The sequence below is a fragment of the Panicum virgatum genome, chromosome 9K (genome assembly GCF_016808335.1).
Source record: "Panicum virgatum strain AP13 chromosome 9K, P.virgatum_v5, whole genome shotgun sequence".
NCBI classification, from domain to species: Eukaryota; Viridiplantae; Streptophyta; class Magnoliopsida; order Poales; family Poaceae; genus Panicum; species Panicum virgatum.
In genome coordinates, this window is record NC_053144.1 from 22,767,744 (window position 1) to 22,789,555 (window position 21,812).

A 21,812-nucleotide genomic window follows, 5' to 3' on the forward strand; every position below is an offset into this window, starting at 1 on the left:
AAGCCCCGGTGCACAATCTATTAATTTAAATTATGACACCTATATATGTATCTATTACTTGTGCATTAAGTTTTAGGAGTTATTTGGAACCCTAGTTGCATGATCTCTAGGTTCCCTTGAGTTATACTAGTATCAATAGGACGATAGAAATGCTATGCTTAATAGATCTCGGTAGAAGTCGAGTGATTTCTGGTCACTCGCGAGATATAGGATGTCCTATATTTTGGATATATGGGATATTGGATTATGCAGGAAAGGAAAAGGATTTGGAGACCGGGTGGGAAAAGGTTAAACCTGTCTGTGTCGGTTAAGAACCGTCCGTTGTCTGGCCCTATGATCGAGTTTGAATTGTACTAACCGTATGCCGGGAGTAAGAGGTAGTCGCCGGTAAGCCGAGTACTGTCTTGCTTTGAAAGTACAGGAACCCGCACCCAACTCCTAGGGTAGTCGAGTGGCTGCGGAGAAAGGGGTTACATATGTTTACTTTTGGAGGTCTCACGTAGGGCTCGGCTGACTATATGTCGTTGGGCTGGTTCCTGTAGTTCGAGGCGGGGAGGGGAATGGTTGGTGCGTGTGGTCCGACGGGGCATACGCGTGCCGTGTTGGTTAGGTTCACCTTGCAAGGTTAAATCAGATCGATTCGCCGTCAGTCGCTCTCGGATATGAGCACCTTGATCGCAGCACCGCATCGTAGTAATGCTTTATGGAATTTAAGGGATGGTTGGAATTGATTGTCTTGAATTAAAATTTACTGTTTTCTATGGTTGTTTAGATGATGCAAATACTAGCTGATGATTTAAGTATATGGAATTTGGAGTTAAAAGATGAAAGACAAGGAATTACTTTAGAGGCTGTTTCTGCAAAATAACCACTAGCTAAATACCTTGCATGTCTAGGTATGTGGGCTAGGTATACCCACTGGTCGGGTAAGTCTTGCTGAGTATTAGTTGCTCAGAGTTTGTTGCCACCAATTTTGTTACAGGACACCCAGGTGTCGACTTCTGCCCCTGCTATGTCAAGTTCATCCGTCGGGATGCAGAGGGGTGGCAAGTTGTGGAGCGAGACCCTTAGGATAGGGAGTTGGCGGGTTGCACACTAGGGCGGAGTGTGCAGCCCCTTAGTTTAAATTTGTCTAGACCGGTCTGACCGGTGGTTGGGGTAGGCCGTTGGGCACCGGTCTGACCGGTGGTTGGGGTAGGCCGTTGGGCACCGGTCTGACCGGTGAGGTGTACCGGTCTGACTGGTTGTAAAGAACCTGAACCGGTGAAGTTAATGTAGTTGTAGTTTTCTTATCCTTCTGAACTTTGGTTATAGTTGTAAATTATTTAATTCATGTAAATTATGTAAGCTTGTATTTGGACTTGGTTTGTAAAACTTAAAGCTCTATCGCATGTTATTGTTGTATTTTCAAGTATATGTCGTGCTTGTACCATCTGTGCTCGCCTTCGCGTGGGACTTCCGGTGTTGTTTCGTTCGGGCCGTGGGTGGAGAAAGGACCGTCAAATTAAGTCATTAAGCTAATGAGTCCGATGTGTTCAAATGACGGCAATTATGTTTAATTTAGAGTCTTAATTTGGCGGTTCCATCACACTAGACAGGAGCACTGTCGATGCATTTAAGAGAGGAATCAAGTGTTAACAGTTAATACAGTAGTTGTGATTACAAAAAACAAATAGATCTTCTCGACTCATTAAGACAACGCTAAGACACCACTGGAGTGCCACAAGCTCCCCTTCTAAGATTAACTTCTTCTCTGATGGGTTGAAAAACTTGTGGTGGCTGCAACGACTTTTGATCAAAGACCCTTCAATTCCTCTCTTTCCAGATATTCCATGTAGTATAAAGTTGAATCGCAGCGACCGATCATTTCTGAACTAGAGGTAGCATCTCCAAGCTTCTCGTCCACCAATCCTCAAGCCCTTCATCTTGGTCAGCAGGTACTTGGATTATACCCGACGTCCAATTGCTTACCAGAAGCCAAACTTGCTTGGCGAAACTGCAGTGCAAACAAAGGTGAGCCCCTGTTTCCGATTCCTGATCACATAAAGGCACAAACGGTATTACACGGCCAATGCCTAGCCATCAACTTATCTGCTGTTAGGATCTTGCTTTGAACTAAAAGCCAGCCAAAAAATCTATGTTTCCCTTCTGCATGTGAAGTCCAAACAGCTTTGGCATCAAATGTACAGTAAGTTCCTTTAAGTTGCGCATTGTAAGCTGACTTTGAGGTGTAACAGCCATTCGCAGTCCATCTCCAAATTATCTCATCCGGCCTATCGACTAGCTATATTTGCTGCATAGCAGCCCAAAGCAGCACAAACTCAGCCATTTGCTCAACAGAGTCCAATCTCTAGAGCCCCCGTGTCCATTGTTGGTCCGTAGTATCCTCTTTTACAGTTCTATTCTTCCTCCATGCCAGCTTATAAAGTCCAGGTGCTACGTCTAGGGGTGGTAATGGGCCATGGCCCTAATGGTCTCTTCACAGCCCAATAAAGCCCTTAAAATTTTTAGTTCAAAAATACATATGTTTAGAGCCCGGCCCTTTTAGGGCCCGATCCTTAGATTTTCTAGTTCAAAATGTTGGGCCCTTTACCACCCCTAGCTACGTCCCTTGTTGCTCTCCTTAACCAACTGCAGTTCCAGAAAGTAGCCACAGATATATATATATATTGGATCACAGCTGAATCATCTTGTCCGTCCTTCGAGAAGTTTCTTTGGTTTCGAATTCTGATTAAAACAGAAGTACGCAATTCTAGCACGTCCTGGATATATGATCACCACCATGTTTGATTCATTTGCTGATAATAAACACGTTAAACTACACATATATGTGGCTGACAACCCTCACGGCCCGAGCACAACGACACAGTTATCTGCGTTGCCATTTAAGCACCTCCACCTGGACACCTTCGTGTCAACATCACAATCCCTTGGTTAAAAAAAAGCGGATTTGCTGCACACCTACGCTTGCTCGTGTGTGCGCCGTAGGGACGAAGAATCCATTCTGCGGTACGTGTCCGTGGCAGGTGGACTAGCAGGCCGGCTGGCGCTGCGGAAAAAGTCCGTCCTGCACATGGTGGTATATATGCCACCAAAAACCGGCCGATCCGGTTCCTTGGGTGATCTGGCCCTGTTTGGATTTTAGGGGTAAAGATTTATCCAAAGGTAAATGTTTTATATCTTACATTTGCCTCTAACTAATTTACCCCATGGGATGTTTGGATTTAGAGGTAAAATAAGGATAAGTTGAAAATAGCAATCAATGCCTCTCATGTACCCAATTTTACCCTAATTTGACACCCTCTAAAGGTAAAGGAGTAAAGAGGGGACAAATAGATAAAGAGACACATTTACCCTACATGTTTGGATTTTTAGGGGTAAATGGAAGGCAAATTTACCCCAATTACTCTTTTACCCCCACCATCCTGGACTTGACGGTAACAAGCACTGTTTGCACGACCGGCAATGAAGCGCTGCCAAAGCAGGCAACAACACCGACGCGCGTCCCTTGGGTCCTCATTCAAACGCTGCCTTCCAGAATCGGTTCGCCCGGGCCCCAGGTCGAGCGCAGCGTGCCAGCAGGGAAGTCGCCACGCGCGTCCGGCGGGCGGATGATATAATCGCATTAGGCCTCCTCCAGTGGCCGGCGAAGTCGCGGATTAAAAAACTAGTTTAACTATCGGCGAGAACGCACTCCTCCTCACATGTACACGACTCGAGACGCTGTTGTTACTGTGCTGCCCAGCGAAGTTGCTCGTGCTAGATGTAACCGTTGGAGGAGGCCTTATTGTTCCTCGCCGGATCACGGCCGCCGTCGCGCGCGGCCGCGCCGAACCGCATGCGCGGGGCGCACTCCCGCCACGCGCGAGCCGGCCGCTCGCCGCCGAAGCAGCACGCCGGGCCGGCGGCGCGCGCACGCACGAGCCAATCATCTGATCTGATCGGATGTTTTTTTAATAGATAGAATGTGGCCGGATATTTTTGAGCTCCAATCAGTCAGCCAGTCAGTCAACTGTGCCCTTACGCTCGCACGAGTACACAACACGAGTCCAGAGTCCGGAGAAGTAGGCTAATCTTGCCTGCCCATGCTCGCAGGTTGCAACTAGCAATACCACCAGGCCCCCCGGAATGACACGGACCGGCTCCCCGGGATGATGATGGACTTGTGACTTGTCGACGCACGAGCATGACCGGGAGATTCCCCGCGCCCTCGTCGGCCCGGCCGGGATGCGGGCGAAGAATCTGACCTCGAAGAACCGTAGGATATTCAGCTCCTGCTCCGCCAGCAAAGAATTCCCCGGTGCTTCGCGCCGCCGTCACGGGCCGGCGTCGGCATGTTGGACATATACTAGTAGTTTATAAACGTTAAATAGTTAGAAAATTCCTTTCAAAAAAATAGTTATAAAAATCTGCTTGCCGCAGTTGGGACATGGGTCCTGTTTGGTTTGTGCTATGCTGAAAATTGTATCAACTTTGATTGCTAATTAAAGGTATTAAATTAAAGCAGTTTTCAAAATCAACTTCAGAACCCCATACGTTAGGAACCCTAAAGAATCTAATGAGGCCTTTGACCGCGTGATTAGAGCATGGGTACTGTAGCACCACTGTAGCCAATCATCGATTAATTATTGTCATTAGTTTCGTCGCGAAAAATTATATCCATCCCTGAATTTTTTTTGAAAATAGATTAATCTCTCCGTCCTCAAATGTAAGTCATTCTGGGATTCAAAATTTGTTCTCAAATATAAGTCATTCTAGATTGAAAGTGGACCTAACAATCTTAATTGTATATCGTTTTTGGGTTTTTTCCAATAGAAAGGTGTGCATGCAACCATGTAGGGGAGGTACATATGGGGAAGGTGCATGAAAAAATGCATTAGCACATTCCCAATGCTTAATAATTAGGGGTATGAGAGTCTTTTCTATACAACTATAATTTATTCTAAAAACTCTAGAATGACTTATATTTGAGGACGGAGGGAGCAGCTCGGAACGCGAAATGGACACTTTCTTTTTGAAAGATCCGAAATGAAAGGAACGCTTTGAAGCTTGCGATCAGTGGCGGAGCCAGAAATCACGGCAGGAGGGGCTGCTTCCCCTTCTTCCTCCTCTAGCCCCTCCCCTCCTTCTTCTTCCTTCTCAAATTTGTAGGAGAGGCTTAGGGGGGGCTTCATGGAGATTACAGCGGTAGGGGGGCTTGAGCCCCTCCCGCCCCACCGCTGCCTCCGCCCCTATGCGATGAATTATTACAAAAGGACACGCTCACGTAGGCCACGCGTGCGTCTGCATGCCCCCGGCACGTTCCGTTTGGCCTTGGGCTCAATCTTGGAAAAAAAAAATCCGGCGCAGCAGTCTCTTGCCGCCGCCAAGAATACTCCTGCTTTTCAACTGTTGCGGTTGATTCAATGCGTTGACCGTTCTCCCCGAACCCCGTCCACACTCCACACCACGCCTCGAGCTAGCCATGGCTAGCAAGCGGCCAATGCAAGCGCCATGTACTGATCAGAAACTACTACACTGGTTACATATATAAATATGTTATCTATGCATATCATTAGCTAACCTGCCATTATTAGCCAGACGGGTATATATACGACGTGCGGCGTCATCGAATTTGGGGGGGGGGGGGGGGGGGATAATAACGTCGTCATTGCCAAAAAAACATACTCGTACGCAGAACTACATTTTTGCATATTAGGGCGCGTTTAGTTCCCAAAAATTTTCTCCTCCCCTTTAAACACATGTATGAAGCACTAAATGTAATTAAATAACAAAACTAATTACACAATTTGGATGTACATGACGAGACGAATCTTTTAAGCCTAATTAGTGCATGATTAGCCATAAGTGCTACAGTAACCCACATGTGCTAATGACGCGGTCAAAGGCCTCAAAAGATTCGTCTCGTGGTTTCCAAGTGAGTTCTGAAATTAGTTTTTTAATTAGTGTCCGAAAAGTCCTCCCGACATCCGGTCAAAGTGCTGATTTGACATCCAAAAATTTTTGGACGGGGAACTAAACGCGCCCTTAGTATTTGCGTGCAGCCAATTGATCGAAATTTTCAAATTATTGGTACAGCTAGCAAAGTAAATTTCCTACATTTATTTTGCAAGCATGTCTCATTGTCTTGGAGTAACTAGTGATCATAAGTGAGAACGGGGAACTAGAAATAGGATCAGCTCACTAAATTAGTCAAAGGTCACTACGTATAGATTGAATTAACTTGATCATAGACAACGACGACGACCTTTTCGGGTTAACCAGTGAACTTCCCAACCACGTATAGATTATTGCTGGAGTTTTATAATAACCAGACATCACATTAATTATGAAGTTGTCCATTAATTCGACCTTACCGTGCTTATCAATTATCACTATACTAATTAGGAGCAGTTGGTACCCTTTTTCACTTGGGATTTTTGTGGATACACTAGGCAATTATGCGCGTGCATTGCTACGGACAAAGTTGGTATAAGTGTCGGATACACATTGGTGTCCGTGTGTTAATTTGTAGAGATTTACGTGATCGAGTCGTAGACGGAGGGAGTTGGTCCGACTCGCGTGCATACGGGATGGACTAAGGCGCAATAACACAAGCGAACCAAACCAACGTACCAAACCAAAAATTTGAATGAAAATTTTACTCGCTTTAGTAACAGGTATAGATGTATGCATTTGGTTGGTCCCGAGTCGTGACGACAGCATCCATTACTTACTACTAATTTGTATGCCCAATATCTGCTTGCGCGTATCCGCTCTGAATCCTTCTAGACAGTATAAGATGAAACAAACACGTGCCTCCAAACCTAGCAATTCCTGACACTTCCAAGATGCAATGCAAGCGTCCGACTAGTAGCTCTGTACGTAGTTGCTAGTGTCAGTATTGTGTGCCCGCATACGAGGCCGAAATTTACGGCACTAGCGTTGAATTTACGGCCGATCAGCAGATGACGGAGCGACAAGTAGTCTGTGACTGTGACAGGAACCGATCGGACGACAAGGACTGCTTGCTTGCCCGTTCGCTGCGGCCGTACGCCATCGCGAGAAGCTAGCTAGTCAAAACCCAGCTCGATCATCTGCTGACCGATGGCATGCATGCACGATGCGTTTGTAGTTGTAAAATATAGGTTGTTTTGATTTTTTTAGATTCATAATATTTTTTAAACATATAGATATAACATATGATTAGGTACATAGTAATAAAATATATGAATTTAAAAAAATCAAAATAATCTACATTTTGGAACGGTAGATTCATATTATTTTCTAAACACCCAGATATAGCATATGTCTAAGTACATATCAAAATATATGAATCTAAAAAAGTCAAAACAATCGACATATTGGAACGGAGAGAGTACATGTCAGTGTAGACCGTGGATGCATTCATGCATCTGTGGACGCGCCATCCGATCCGACCACGGCGATAGCCCGGCCGCCCCCGCCGTGCGTGGAAGCGGCGATGCCATTCAATTCATTCTACCAGGGTAGACCTGGGCATGGGTCACTCGACCCGAACAACCCGACCCAACCCGCCCGAAAAAAACCCGATCCGACCCGACCCGAGCTACGTGGCGGGTGGGCGCGGGCCGTATTTTTTGACCCGCAACAATCAACGGGCCGGGCACGGGCCGTGGTTTTTGACCCAAAACCCGACCCAACCCGAAAAACCCGACCCAAAGGCCAAAAAACCCGACCCAACCCGAAAAAACCCAACCCGACACGCCCGCGCAGGGTGCACGGGCCAACCCGACCCGACCCGGTGATAAGTACGGGTCGGGCACGGGCCGTCCTATGCGACCCGTGACCCGACCTCGACCCGACCCGAACCCGACCCGACCCGACGTTTGCCCAGGTCTATACCAGGGTCGTGGTCTACTACACGGAGTGTCTAGCATTCTAGCTCAACCAAGGTCGTTGTACTACCAGGTTTATACTAGCACGTATGTATCTCCAGAGCGTACCCGTAGCTAGGCTTTAGGCCGTACGTCATCATGCTCCGCCTGTACGCCGGACCGATCAGATTTGCGTCAACGGATCGGATCAGGCAGGCGAGAAAACTAGCTAGTCGTCTTTGGCTGCGCTGCGTCATCATAACGATTGAAGAGACGAGGAGGGCCCCGTAGGTTTTGGCTGCTACTCTCGGGGGTGCACCCTTTTGTACGGTACTGCCTAGCTCTAGCTAGTGTGTGCTCGCAAGTCAAACGCCAGAGAGTGACACACGCTGACGCTGTTGCATTGCATGTCTCCGTCGCCGCTAGTCAAAGACGATGTATACCATGGGAATACGGAACCCACGTTTCGCGCGCATCGGGGATATGATGGGCGCAAGGGCCGGGGGCCCACTGCACCCCCCACCACACCGGTCCACGATTGAGCATTGAGCGACATGCGTTGTTTGCAAGAAACAACACGCGGGCAGGGGCGGCATGCATAGCCCTCGATGTCACAGTTTCGACGTCGTTATATATAGTTGGGCGAGTATATGTACTCCTATAGCCTCGCCAGATCATGCAATGACAAATTCGCACGCGAAAGCTAGCTACTACTCGCTCCGCTTATTCCCCCTAAAAGAATACAATTCTAGGATCCAAGAATTATCCGCAAATGCCACAACACAGCCTTTTGGACCACGTAATGTTCTGCATGGACGGACACAAATCTTGGTTGTTACTATATGTGTCTCCAAACTAATCTTTATTTCTAAAAGGCTGTTTGTATCCGGGGGCTAAATATTTGTCTCTGTCATATCAAAAAAATTTACTATTTTGTAGTATTAAAAAAGTCTAATTATAAAAATATAACAGAACTCTAGAGCTAAACTGTGAAACGAATATAATGAGATATAGTAATCTATAATTAAAGAATGGGTACTGTAGCAATCATGAATTAATTAGGCTCATTAGATTCGTCTCACGAATTAGCATTCGTCTGTCAACAAAATTTTATAAACATATTTTATTTAATATATGTTAAATAGTAAGATTCTTTTTGACATGACAGAGGATAAAATTTAGCACTGGAATACAAACAGGTCAAGATTCCATCAGATTATTGTAATATTCGTTTGGACAGAGGGAGTACGTTAGTGCACAACGCCATCACGGTTCAGATTTCCCTGGCCAGGACACCGGAACATGCCTTTTTTGCTTTGGTGAATGAATGGGTTTGTCTAGATATTTATTGCTTTGATCCTAGAATTTAAAAGAGAGAGAGAGAGAAAGGATGATAGAAAAATTAATCGATAGGTATGATTCCATATATATCACAAAGCGAAAATCAGATGGCTTGGAATTTAACAAATTTCGTTGTAGAAAACATCTATCAACAGATATACTAGCAAAAAATGTAGTGGATGGTGATTGCCATGTGTGGCAACAGGGCCAAATTGGCCAGGCGCGTGCGAGTAGCTAGCCCCGTCCGTCCGGCCGTCGTCGTCTTCGCGCGAGATGTTCTTGTCCAAGGGGATGCTCTCATGCTCATCGTGCTTTCTCAATGCTAAATTCTAGCACTGCTAAAAAATCTAGCATTAGTACTGTGAGAACCGTCCAATTTGATACTATTTTAAACGAACCGCCGGTCATTATCATCCAGATGAGAGTTAACACGTGCTGGCCGGAGAGCGTGCCACGTGTTATCCCACATCTAGAGACACGAATAACCGACACGTCATTCATCCAAAATAATATCAAATCCGGTAGTCCCGGTATGCGCTCCAACATACGCCCAGAATCAGCATATGCACATACCGTTTACAATCGAATACATCGCCAAAAATCCACAAAGAGCAGTTTTATACTATCAGAGTTCACAACGTAATATTACAAATTCAATATAGGTGGGTTTCCAGCTTCACTTTACAAGCCTTGGGCTCACGCGAGTCATATTAAACAGAGACTTAGAGCTTATTGAAAATACATGCTCTCACGAAGCTCGATTACGATAAAGACTTACTAAAGTAATGACGCCTTGCTCAAGGACATCACTACAGCCACCACGACCTACTCTTCCCCCGCGTTCGAGTCAGCGGGGTAGAAGTGGCCGAACACCACTTCCGGCTCACCTGCAACTAGGTTTAGAAAGCACCCTGAGTACAAAAGGTACTCCGCAAGACTTACGCGATTAAATAAACAAGGATCATGCAAGGCTCAAGTAAAAGCTTTAAAGTTAAGTAATTATTGCTTAAGCATTAGCTCTCTACACTATCACCTAGCAGAATTAATTAAGAGAGTAATACAACTATAACTGTTCATAGCTGTAACACGAACCATACTCAGCATAAACGATAATCTATGAGGAGTTCATTGGTTAAAGAGCGTGCTCATAACCGAGAGCGCGGCAATTCGAATTGGTTATAACCTTGCAAGGGTGTACTACTTTACCCACACGGCGCGAGGACCATGCGACTCATCCAACCGGCCAGAGTTGGATAAGGGGATACTCGCGTCAACCGTTCCCAACAAGGCTCAACCGTTGAGGGTACGCCCAACTTGCGCGTGGAGACTTAGTTCCACCGAGGACATCTCTAAATTTTCCTACACATAGTTCCACTCGGGGACCTGCTAAGCCTCCCTGCATAGCCCGTTGGCCACGCATTTGGGACCAGGCCCCAATGATCAAGTCAAAGAAGGTATTTGGCTTATCTGTTCCATTATATTGGATATGTGGTAGCACGGAAAGGTGCTCAAAATCGACGTCGTCCACTCGGTCCTTAATCGATCCAAGCGGACTATGCCCATGTGACTTCATTCTCTAGGCCCTAACATTCCGCTCGAATCTCGATACTACCAACTTATACTTGCCCCGGCTCAAGTGCGATCAAGGATAAACAGGTAAGTGTGATACTCCAATCCATTCCTTTCTAGCAAGCAAGATAAGTATTCTAAGCAGGACTAAGCATCTAGTCAAATTAAGTAGTTCATTGACTAACAAGTGACAACGGTATGGATAACAATTCAAGGAATGGTAATGCAGGAAATCAGGTACAAGAATGCAATACAAATATAACATATCACCCATCATTACCCGGTGAGATAGCTAAACTAAATCAGATTAAATAGGTGCAATGAATATGCTTAGCTGCTTGCCTGGGTTAACTTCCGACTCGACCACGAACGGGGCTCCGGGTTCAGGCTCCACGGACTCGGCGGGCTCCACGGGTTCGTTCTCCGACGGTCCGGTCACTAAAATACATGAATGCGATGCAAGAGTTAAAAAAAATGAACCAAACAACAAGAATAAATCATGAAACAATTTGACAATGCAGAGGACAATACAAAGAACTCATGAAAATTGGTTGTGCAGCAAAAGCATTTTCCTACAAATAACCATAAATATTTTAGCTTTCAGCCACTCTAAACAAGATAAATCGGGAAAGGCATGCAAACTGAACTAAACAAATCTAAGAAAATTATCTTCGAAACCAAGCAGCAACACAAGGCTAACAAACTGGTTTTACTAATTTCTCACTTTCCAACAAAAAGTTCTATATTAAACCATATTTTGGACAGCAAGCACGAAATCGAAATAAAACCCTAACCAACAGCAATCAAACACATGAGTAAGTTGCACTACTGGAAACTACACCTTACAAGGAGTCTAACAAAATTTAGTTTGACATTTTTCAAGCAGTACACAAATAACTAAGCAAAAAACTCACTTTTGCAAGATAAATCTATATATAAATCTACAACAAAGTAACAAGCAAAACAATATTTTTCCTAAGTAGATCTCATCTAGAGGAATCCAACAAAACAAGTTTCACAATTTTTGGAGCTATACATGAATTTCTATGGATTTTGCAAGCTTGCTGCTCAACTAAACACCTAGCAAAACGCTAGATGCAACCGCTGAGCCAGCCCTGAGACCGACAGGCGGGGCCCATGGGCCAGCGGCCCACCTAGGCCGGGTCAAGGCAGGCTGCGGCCTTGACCGCGGCGTGGGAGCGCCCACGACGCCGCGCGGGGCGACGGCGGCGGCGGCGCGAGCCGGTGCAGCGAGGCAGGGCCGGAGCAGACCAGGGGCGGCGCGCACGGGAAAAGAGGAGGAGGCGGCGAGTCTCACCGGCGGCGATGCAGGCGAGGAGCGGCGGCGGAGGGGCGGCGCGACGACGCTAGGCGGCGGCGGACCGAAGCGCTCGTCGCCGGCCCTGCAGGAAGGGAGAGAGGGCCGGGTGAGGGCCAAAATCGGAGGATGACGGCGCAAGGGAGCTCCCCAAGCGAGGAATCGCGGCGGCGCTCACCGGAGCCGGTGAATCGGCGGCGAGGATGGAGCTCGGCGGCGGCGGCAATGGTGGAGAGGGTTAGGGTTTGAGGCGGGGAACAGGGCAGGTCGGGCGTGGATAAGGGGAGGGGCGAGGAGAGAGTGAAGGGGCGGCACGGGACTCGACGATGGGCGGCACGTGGCACTGAAGCCGAGGTTAACCGGCGGCGGCGACGCGTGCCGCGGCGCGCGGGAGAAAACAGAGAGGGAGGGAAGAAGGGGCTGACAGGTGGGCCCGGCGGGGATTTTCATTTTCTTTTTCCTTTTTTTTTCTGGGTTGTGACAAGTACCGGTCAGCAGCCCCTTTTAGTACCGAGCGGTTGACCGGCACTGCTTGATCGAACCGGCCAAAACGCCCGACGCTACACCGACCGATACTAAAGTGATGAGCAACTAGGAGGCCCTGTAATATACGTGTGTACAGTTTGTGGGAATCGAACTCACGACCTCCGCCGTCGCGCGAGCCTTCCTTAGCATCCCATCTATGCATCACTTATAACTAGATGGGAGATGCATTCCTTTTGAAGTAACCCCTAGAGGACCATTTAGTACCGGGCCAAGCCACCAGCTGTTACTAAATATCGCATTTTAGTACTGGTCGGTGCTAAATGGCCGCTATATTGGCTAAAATGCGACATTTAGTACCGACCGGAAGCTTTCAAATTTGAACCCGGTTTTAAATTGGCGCCGATGCAACTTTAGTATCGGACCAAAGCATGACCGATACTAACAGTCTCAGACGAATGATCCATTTTCTGGTAGTGTAGTTGAGTGCGGGGCCATACTTGCCCAGGCTCACCCTCGCGCGAAACTAGTTACTGATTATCTCATGATTAACCAATTAGTAACTGAACTAGGTGCAAACAAAGTACTACTAATACATTGGTATCGTCCTCCTAATAGCTGAATTAAACATTCAAGATAATTGTTAATAATCGGCTACTAATTAAATTGCTTGCTGAACACACATCTTCATCATACTCACGGAGCGTCAATTTTCGTCGTCAAAACATGCGCTACATGGCCACCAGTACGTGCAGTTGGTCGTCACAACTAGTCACGTCGTCCAAACTGCAGTCACGGCGCCACCGGCGGCGCCGGCTCCGAGTGCACTCTCGCCGTGACGGCGATCGCCTCCGTGGACTCCGCCCTGTACGAGTACCTGCAGCTCAGCACCACGAACGAGGCGAGGTTCGCCGCCGCCAGCACTGCGAGGAACGCGTAGTAGCAGTCGAGGCGCGACGCGTTGAGGTCGTTGGCCACCCACGGCGTGCCCCTCCCGGCTGTGATCCGCTCCACGAGCGACAGGACGGCGCTGCTCAGCATGCTGCCCACGCCGTAGGCAGTCAGGGACATGGCCGTGCCCAGGCTCTTCATGCTCTCGGGGGCCTGGTCGTAGAAGAACTCGATCTGCCCCACCACCAGGAACGCGTCGGCGGCGCCCATCAGCACGAACTGCGGCAGCAGGACGAAGATGGTCAGCGGCAGAGGCCGCCCGCCGCCGCCCGCCGCCGCGTGGCTCCTCGCGAAGCTCAGCCGACGGCTCTCGACCGCCGCCGTGGCCGCCATCGTCACGACCTGGAGGAGCAGCCCGGCGCCGATACGCTGCAGCAGAGTGATTCCGCGCGGGTCCTTGGTGCGCCGCCGGACCGCCGGGACGAGGGCGCGGTCGTAGACCGCCACGCAGACGAGCATGGTCAGCGTCACGAACGCGCCGAGGCTGGCGGGGGGCACCTGGAATGCCGCGCCGAGGCCGAGGCGGCGGTCCAGCGTCGCGCCCTGCCGGACGAAGAGCGTGCCCACCTGCGCCATCAGCGCGCACGGCACGAACATGGTGGCCAGCAGCGGCACCAGCCTGGCGATCTGCTTCGTCTCCTCCACCTGCGTCGCCGCGCACAGCGCCCACCCAGGGGCGCCCTCCGCCTTGACCGCCGCCTTGTTCAGGAACCCCATGGAGCCCGTCGCGCCCACGCGGAACCTCTTCCTGCTGGCGTAGTGCTCGGGCCCCACCTCGTGCAGCTCGCCGAGGTCCCCGGGCACCGCGACGTGGCATTTCCACGCGGCCGCGGCGACCACCCTGCCCATCCTCGCGACCGGGCTGCCCTGCGGCAGCTTGTGGCGGTACAGCGGCGTGCCGACGAGGAAGACGGCGACGGAGGCCGCGAGCGCCAGCGTGGGCACGCCGTACCCCCAGGACCAGCTGACGCTGTCCTGGAGGTAGACGAGCACGGTGGTGGAGAAGAGGATGCCCGTGAAGACGGTGAACATCCACCAGTTGAAGAAGGAGAGCTTGTGGCGGCGCTCCCGCGGGTGGAAGTCGTCGAACTGGTCGGCGCCGATGGTGGAGATGTTGGGTTTGGTGCCGCCGTGGCCCAGCGCGATGGTGTACAGCCCGCCGAAGTAGACGCCGAGCTGCAGCGCGGAGGCGCGCGGGCAGGTGGCGCCGGCGCCGACGCCGCCGACGTCGCAGGGCGGCGGCTTCAGCGCCGGCACGGAGACCGCCAGCGTCAGCAGCAGCATCCCCTGCGTTTTTTTTTTCGGCAATTCAGATCAGAGACGTTGGAAACTGAATCCATGTTGCGTTTTCGCTGCCCGGCCCGGCCCAGCATAAATTTTTAACGAGGCAGAAATCTCATGCGGGGCCGTCTTTAGTTAGGCTTCGCAGAAAGACTTACATGGGCTAGCCCTTGTGTGGCTCTAGTAACAATTTAGGCCCAGTTAGCGGCCCCAACAGCTACAACGTGTCAACAACGAATCTCTTAAGTATGCATGCTTCTCTGAAGTTTACTGAAGAAAGTGTCACATTCACCGTCGAATTGAGATGCCTCTCATGAATCATACTTGCTACTAAAGTAGTAATCTTAACTTCAAAAACAGTTTATCAGATAGGCTCCAATCATTTTCCATCCTACGTTAATAGTAGAACAAAGGCCACATCGTGGCTCAACGGAGTACTTTTGTAGCTACATTAATTTCTGCTAGCAAAATTAATAGTTGGTCGTCAACCTGTTGGAATGGAAATGGTCCCAGATCCATAACAAGAATCAAACAAGGCGGCAAGGATTTATTGCCAAAATGGCATACTAGTACCTAGCAGTATTATAGTATCTAAAAGAAAAGACTCTCTCGGTTGCTTTAAGTGTTGAGCTAACACTTTGTCGTCCTGTCCCGCGGTACAATTCGATATCTCACTATAATTGTTTCTGGTTTATAATTTGCTGATGGCGACGAGTAAGTTTTTTTTTCTTTCCAAAATCTAACAGGGGCATCTCACCGCGAGATCTCATTTACCAGCGCACCTGTGCACTCATTTACCGTACGATGTTTACCTAGTGATGTCAGCTGATGGCACGGTAATTTTTTTTGAAAGGATTTCTGATGGCAAGGTAATAAATAATTGAGCTCGAAATAAATAAATCAAAAGGATTTTTACTGCATCTATGTCCCCGTACCATGAGGTAGACGGCGGATCCGGCGACGAAGGTCCAGTAGCGGCCGAGGTAGGCGTCGGCGACGAAGGCCCCGAGGAGCGGCGTGAGGAAGACGGTGCCGGACCAGTTGGTGACGTTGTTGGCGGCCTCGACGGTGCCCTGGTGCAGCCGCTCCGTCAGGTACATCACCAGGTTCGACGCCACCCCGTAGTAGGCCATCCGCTCGAACAGCTCGTACACTGCGCGCGCACAGCGGATCCGTGGGCAGGCAGTCCAAAGTAAGCGAATCCCGGCCGGCCGGGGACGAGACGGCGGCGAGCCTGATGACGATGCAAATGCGAATAATGTACAGGGCGTACCGACGATGAAGGTGCAGGCGGTCCAGCCGCCGCGCTTGGAGCGGCGAGCGGGGTTGCCACGGAGGTCGACGGAGCCGTCCTTGGTGTAGTCGTCCCCGCCGCCGCCGCCTCCTTCCTCGCCGCCGTTCTCCATGGCAGCAGCGCAGCAGGCTCTGAGAGACTGGTGTGAGAGCGAGCTGCTAATAATCCTGCTGCGCTATACGGCTCTGGCTGGTGCTTCTGATGCGTGCATTAATTGCAGCAGCCACGCGTGCCCTCCTACCGGTGTGGTATGCGTCTGCTCACCCTGCATGTTTGCATTGAAGACATTCACAGCGCTGCGCTCTTCAAATGTAGGAGTACACTGGCATTTACCACGATACCCTCGGTAACGACGGGTATAGATCAGGGCCGTACGGACAAATGCGGGTCTGTGCGAAATAATGGACTGGTTTGGTTCCAGGGATTTTTTTTAAGTTTTTGGAACTTTTTATTATTCACAAATATTAAATAAAAATTAATTATAAAACTAACTGCAGAACTCTGGGGCTAAATTGCGAGACGAATCTAATGAGGTATATTAATCTATGATTAGCGGATTGTTACTGTAGCACCACTGTAGCAAATTATGAATTAATTAGGCTCATTAGATTCGTCTCGCGAAAAAGCACTCAGCTGTCAAAAAACATTTATAAACAAATTTTATTTAATACAATAAAATAGTAAGATTTCTTTTGATGTGATAGGGATTTCTGAAAAAAGTTTGGTTCCAAACAGAGCCTTAGTGGTCTAGTGCATGATCGAGAATACTAAACCACAGCAAATGTGTCACACCCTGAAATTTTTGAATTTCAAAATGTGATTAAAATTAAAAATAAAACAATAATTTTTTCATAGTTTTAAAATTTTCTCAACATTTATTTTTCTTCACAGGGAATTTAGTATAAAGAAAATAAATAATTGTCTTTTAAATTAAAGAATGTTGTTTTTTTTAGTGTTGCATTCATGCTGCAATGCATTGTTTTATTGTTTGTTGTTCGGTTCAAATTAGAATTCTCTGAATTTGAGTTTGAATTGAATTGTTTGAATTAGTTTCAAAAATGCAAATTCTCTTTTTTTCCCTCCCCTTGATTTCAGCCCAGCCGGCCCAGCCCCTCCTTTTTCCTTCCCTTTTTCGCGGCCCAAATTTTCCTCCCCGCCGGCCCAAAACCGTTTCCCCGGCCCAACCCGACCTCCCACTCCTTTTTTTTCCTCTGCCACCGACAGGTGGGCCCAACCTATCGGGGCCTTCCCCTTCCTCGTGTTCGAGCCGGACTAAGCCCGGCTCGAAGCCGCCGTCCGCCCGTGTTTGCCGCGCCTTGGCCCGCACGCCAAGGAGGCCAGCCGCCCCTATATACGCGCCCCTAGATCCCCCTTGAACCCTATCCTGAAGCCTCAGCCACAGCTCTCACAAACCCTAGCTGCCGCCGCGCCTTTGTCAAGCTCGAAGTTCGGAGCCGCCACCGCGCCACCGTTCCACTGCTTCGAGTTCGAGTTCGAGCCTCCCAGGAGCTTCGCGCCAAGGTAGTGGAGCCCGCAGGCCCGTTCTCTCCCTCCCTCTCGCTCTTTTCCGACCGGAACCGCTCGCCGGAGCTCCGCCGCGTCTGCTCGCCGCCGCGCGTCTTGCTCCGCTCGCCTAGGCCCTGCGCAGGTGCCCTAGATGGCTTCGCCGCATCGCGCGCGTGCTCCCCAACCTAAGCCTGAGCCGAAACCCTGCCCGAATGGCCGTTTTGGCCTGCGCCGGCGACCCTGCCGCCGCCTAGCTCGCCGCCGGCCGCGCCCAGCGCCGCCGCTACCCGCCCCAACCCGCCCTGGCCGTCCGATTTCCATCCAACGGTCGAGATCCAATATAACCTAGGTCAAACCAGTGTTGTACAGGTCAACAATGTCCTTTTTGCAAATAAGCCCCTCGGTTTTATCAAAATCAACCCGCCGTCCTACGCAGTTGAAAAGTATTTACAAACCAGTCTTTTGTTTTCTGTTTTAGCCCCTGTTCTTTTAGGGAGATTGGTGTTCTTGCCCCTGCTAGCAACTCCAATTGCATTTTTACCCCCACTTTTAAAACTTTGTGAATTTGCCCCTGTGTTTTCAAAATAAACAGCTAAAAATAAATAAGAAAACCTTGCAAAATAGGGGGAAAAGACTAGATTGCCCCTTATCCTTTCATCCGACCCGGCAGCACCTCCCTCGTGTCTCTCTTATCTCTTCCCACCCTCGCCTCTCTCATCTCTTTCTGCAAGGCGGCGCGGCCGCGCGGGTCAAGGTGGTCGGGCTCCGGAGTCGGCGCGCCCGGCGGCGCAGGTCGAGGCCGCGGTCTGGCCCCGGCGTCGGCGCGCGTCGAGGCGGCGGTCCGGCCCCGGCGCAGGTCGAGGCGACGGACCGGCCTTGGCCCCAGCCCGAGCGTCGACGTGGCTCGACCTCGTGCGCGGGCGCGGCCCGGTTCCGGCGTAGTCGCGGCGCACCCCCGGCCAGCGGCAGACCGGTTTCCCCTCCCGTGCGACCGGATCCGCCTCCGCCCGCTCGAGTGGAAGGAAGGGCCGGCGACCAGCGCCGCCTCGACACGTGCGCTGGCGCCGCCTCCGCCCACGCGCTTGTGCCGCCTCCGCCCGCTGGCTTCCCCAACCATGCGGCCGGATCCGCTTCCACCCGCCCCGTCCCGACTTGCATCCTCACTGCCTCCGCCGGCCCCCGCCACAGCTCGCGCCGGCGTCATCCTCACCGTACACGGCAGCAGCGGAAGTGCTTTTTTTGGCGGAAGTGGGGCGCGCGAGCGGGACAGGCGCTGCAGCAATGGCCGGCGTACGCGAGAGGGACGGCCGCGGCAGCAGCGGCCGGAGGACGCGGTGCTTGCCAGTGGGACGGGCGATACATGTGCGGCCGAGATACGTGGTGAGCGCAAGAGGGACGGCCACGGCAGCAGCGATCGGGGGACGCGGCGCGCATGAGCCGGACGGGGGCGAGCGAGGACGCGGCAGCAGCAGCCGGCGGACGCAGCGCGCGCGAGCCAGACGGGGGTGGGCGTAGCAGCAGTGGCCGGCGGACGCGGCACGGGCAAGCGGGACGGGCGTCGCAGTAGCGGGCGGCGAACGCGGCGAGACGGGCGCGGCAGAAGCGGGCGGCGGATGCCGCGCGACCGGGACTGGCGCGGCAGCAGCGGCCGGCGTCCGCGGCGCGCGCGACCATGGGTGCGGCAGCAGCGGCGAACGCAGTACATGCATGGCGCCCTGCATGCAGCTAGAGACTCAACAAAGACAAGCCGTGCGCTGTTTAGCAGTTATGTCCCACAACAAAAAATAGAGGCAAAATCATTTGGGCAGATGGACATGATGGTCTTTTTGAATGAAAGTTGACACCGTTAGGAGAGGTACACGGAATAGGGGTAAATCTTTGCTTCATTTTGAAATCGTAAGGGCAAATTCACAAAGTTAAAAAAAAATAGGGGTAAAATCACCATTAGACATCAAAATGAGGGCATAAACGCCAAAGCCCCTTTATAAAATAGTACCCGCCGTCCCTAACCTGTTCTTTTGCAGATCTAACCCCAAGTTTAACCTGTTTTGCGAGCGCAGTTTACTGTGTCTTGCAAATCTCCTCTGCTAGCCCCTGTAGTTTAGGTTTAATCTCGTTTAGTCTCTGGGTTCTTTAGAGCTAGCCCCTGGAAGTTTAAATCTATCGCAAACAAGTCCTTAGAACTTTGTTTTAGCCATAATTTCTTCATTTTAGCTCCATTTTTATCGATTCTTACGCTCACGTGATCCTTGTGACGTGTGCAATAGCTTTATCACCTTGTTATCCTTTGTGAGCACACTTTACTGTGCCTCACAAATACTTTTTGCTAGCCCTTTGTGTCCGTAGTTAATCGCGACTAGATCCCTGAAGCACTATTTAGTCTATAGAATCGCCGTTTTAGTTCCGTTTTCCGTGTTTCTTGCGCTCTCGTAACCGTAACAATGAGACCTAGCCTTTAGTGCATTCTTTTTAAGTCTTTCTTTTGTTTTGGTGTATTGTTCTTAGTTGTACTTTTTGTTTGTTTTGTATGGTTGCTCGCTGATTGCCTCGAGTAGAAGGATTGTTGTTCGAGGTTTGAACATGAAGAACCACCCAAGAAAACCATACAACCACAATACTATATGGCTCTGGTCTTGGCTAAGTGATTAGATGATCTATATGTCGTGCCTGGGGCGTTTGATTGGTGGATTTTGGGTTATCGAAATTTGAGGAGCGGGTGAAAGAAGTTTCGTCTTCTGAGGTACCGCAGAAAGCAAGAGACCAGTGTGTACATATAGTGATTCTTTGGAAAAGCCTCGTAGCGTCCCTATGCAGTCATACCTAAGGAAGTGTGATATGGTGCTTGGGCCGCACTTGCATGGTTGGGTTCAAAGTTCTTCGTAATTTTTACGCGAATTGTGGTGAAAGTGTACAACCTCTGCAGAGTGTAAAACTGATATATCAGTCGTGCTCACGATCAAGAGTGGCTTGGACGCTCACATGATTAATTTAACTTAAAGATGGAATTAAATTATTTTCTGGTTATTTCTTGTGGCCTTGCTGAGTACCAACCATAAGTGTACTCATCCTTGCTTACTGCTGCTCAGAAGGGAAAATTGCTGAGAAGTATTTTGAAGATGATGCTGAGTTCTAGGCGTATGCAGCCCCCAGTCGATTGCCTATGAAGTTTGAAGCCTTCGTTTCCAGGATAAGCTGTAAACTCTGATAGTCTTTTAGTTGTTGTTTTTCTCTTTTTCGTGATACTGTTACTGATTATTCACTTATAATGTCTCTATATGTATGAAACTTGATCCTGGCATACATATAGATATGCATTCGGTTTTGTCCTTAAAACCGGGTGTGACAAAATGGTAAGCACGATGTGCCGAGCGAAGAAAATTGCAAATGATATGCCAACTATGATTCATTTTCTAGCACGTTTTGCTACAAATTGAGCCAACAATCAACCAAGTTAAAGTCTCTATATAATTATACTTAATGTATACTTAAGTATTTTGGGATCCTTCAAATTATATATTTAAAGCATAAAAAGGAAAGCTGTCTTTACAAATGTTTCTCGGAAAACAAAAAATCAAAAGAAAGAAAATCCAAAAAATAACAAGAATCATCCAAGTGAGATTATCCATTCTTCCAAGAAAAGTTTGTGCTTGATGTTGACTCGATGCAAAAGCATAGTCAATTCCTTTCTGAGTTAATTTCGACATTGACCCATTGACGGCTGAATTCCTTGAAAAATTAAGTCATTTCTTGTTATCCAAATTGTCCAACAGAGCAGAATGATTAGACTCATAAAGATTGGTGAGTTAAGCTAAAACTTGAGGCTTTCTATGATATCAAAAACTGAACCTGAAGTCAATGATTGTACTTGAAGAAGCGTCCAACAGTCAAGGGCTAAAGAGCATTGAAAGAACAAATGGTGGAGAGTTTCTTCGATGCCATTGTTACAGATTGCACAGTCAAAAGTCGACAATGCCATATTCTTCCTTCTAAGAATATTTCTTGTACTTAATCTGTCTACCAACAAGAGCCAAAAGAAAACCTTGTGTTTGTTTTGACAACATGACTTTCATAACCACTAAAAGGCTGGATGAATGTTTGCATGACCCAAAAGATGTTGATATGCTTTCTGTGAAAAAAAACTGAGGTGATCCCCAAATGTAAGACCACCAATATGAATTTGTGGTTATCTGTATAGTAGAAAGCTTATCCTCCAAAAGTAAGAATTGATTGTAAG

General features: G+C 49.2%; 1 protein-coding gene across 1 annotated transcript; it reads right to left on the reverse strand.

Moving 5' to 3' along the window:
- Positions 1 to 13,076: 13,076 nt before the first annotated feature.
- LOC120650817 (protein NRT1/ PTR FAMILY 5.2-like) lies at positions 13,077 to 16,340 on the reverse strand. Its single transcript, XM_039928106.1, has 3 exons — positions 16,052 to 16,340; positions 15,714 to 15,931; positions 13,077 to 14,784 (listed from the first exon to the last, which is right to left on the reverse strand). The coding sequence occupies exons 1-3, from the start codon at positions 16,182 to 16,184 to the stop codon at positions 13,339 to 13,341; spliced, it is 1,797 nt and encodes a 598-aa protein (XP_039784040.1). The 5' UTR covers positions 16,185 to 16,340; the 3' UTR covers positions 13,077 to 13,338.
- Positions 16,341 to 21,812: the final 5,472 nt, after the last annotated feature.

Bases quoted from the DNA above. Each gene is read 5' to 3' on its own strand.
- LOC120650817 (XM_039928106.1), bottom strand. From the start codon at position 16,184: ATGGAGAACGGCGGCGAGGAAGGAGGCGGCGGCGGCGGGGACGACTAC. The intron at 15,932-16,051 runs GTACGCCCTGTA...GTGCGCGCGCAG, and splicing joins CGCCTGCACCTTCATCGTCG to TGTACGAGCTGTTCGAGCGG. The intron at 14,785-15,713 runs GTACGGGGACAT...AAAAAAACGCAG, and splicing joins GATCCGCCGTCTACCTCATG to GGGATGCTGCTGCTGACGCT.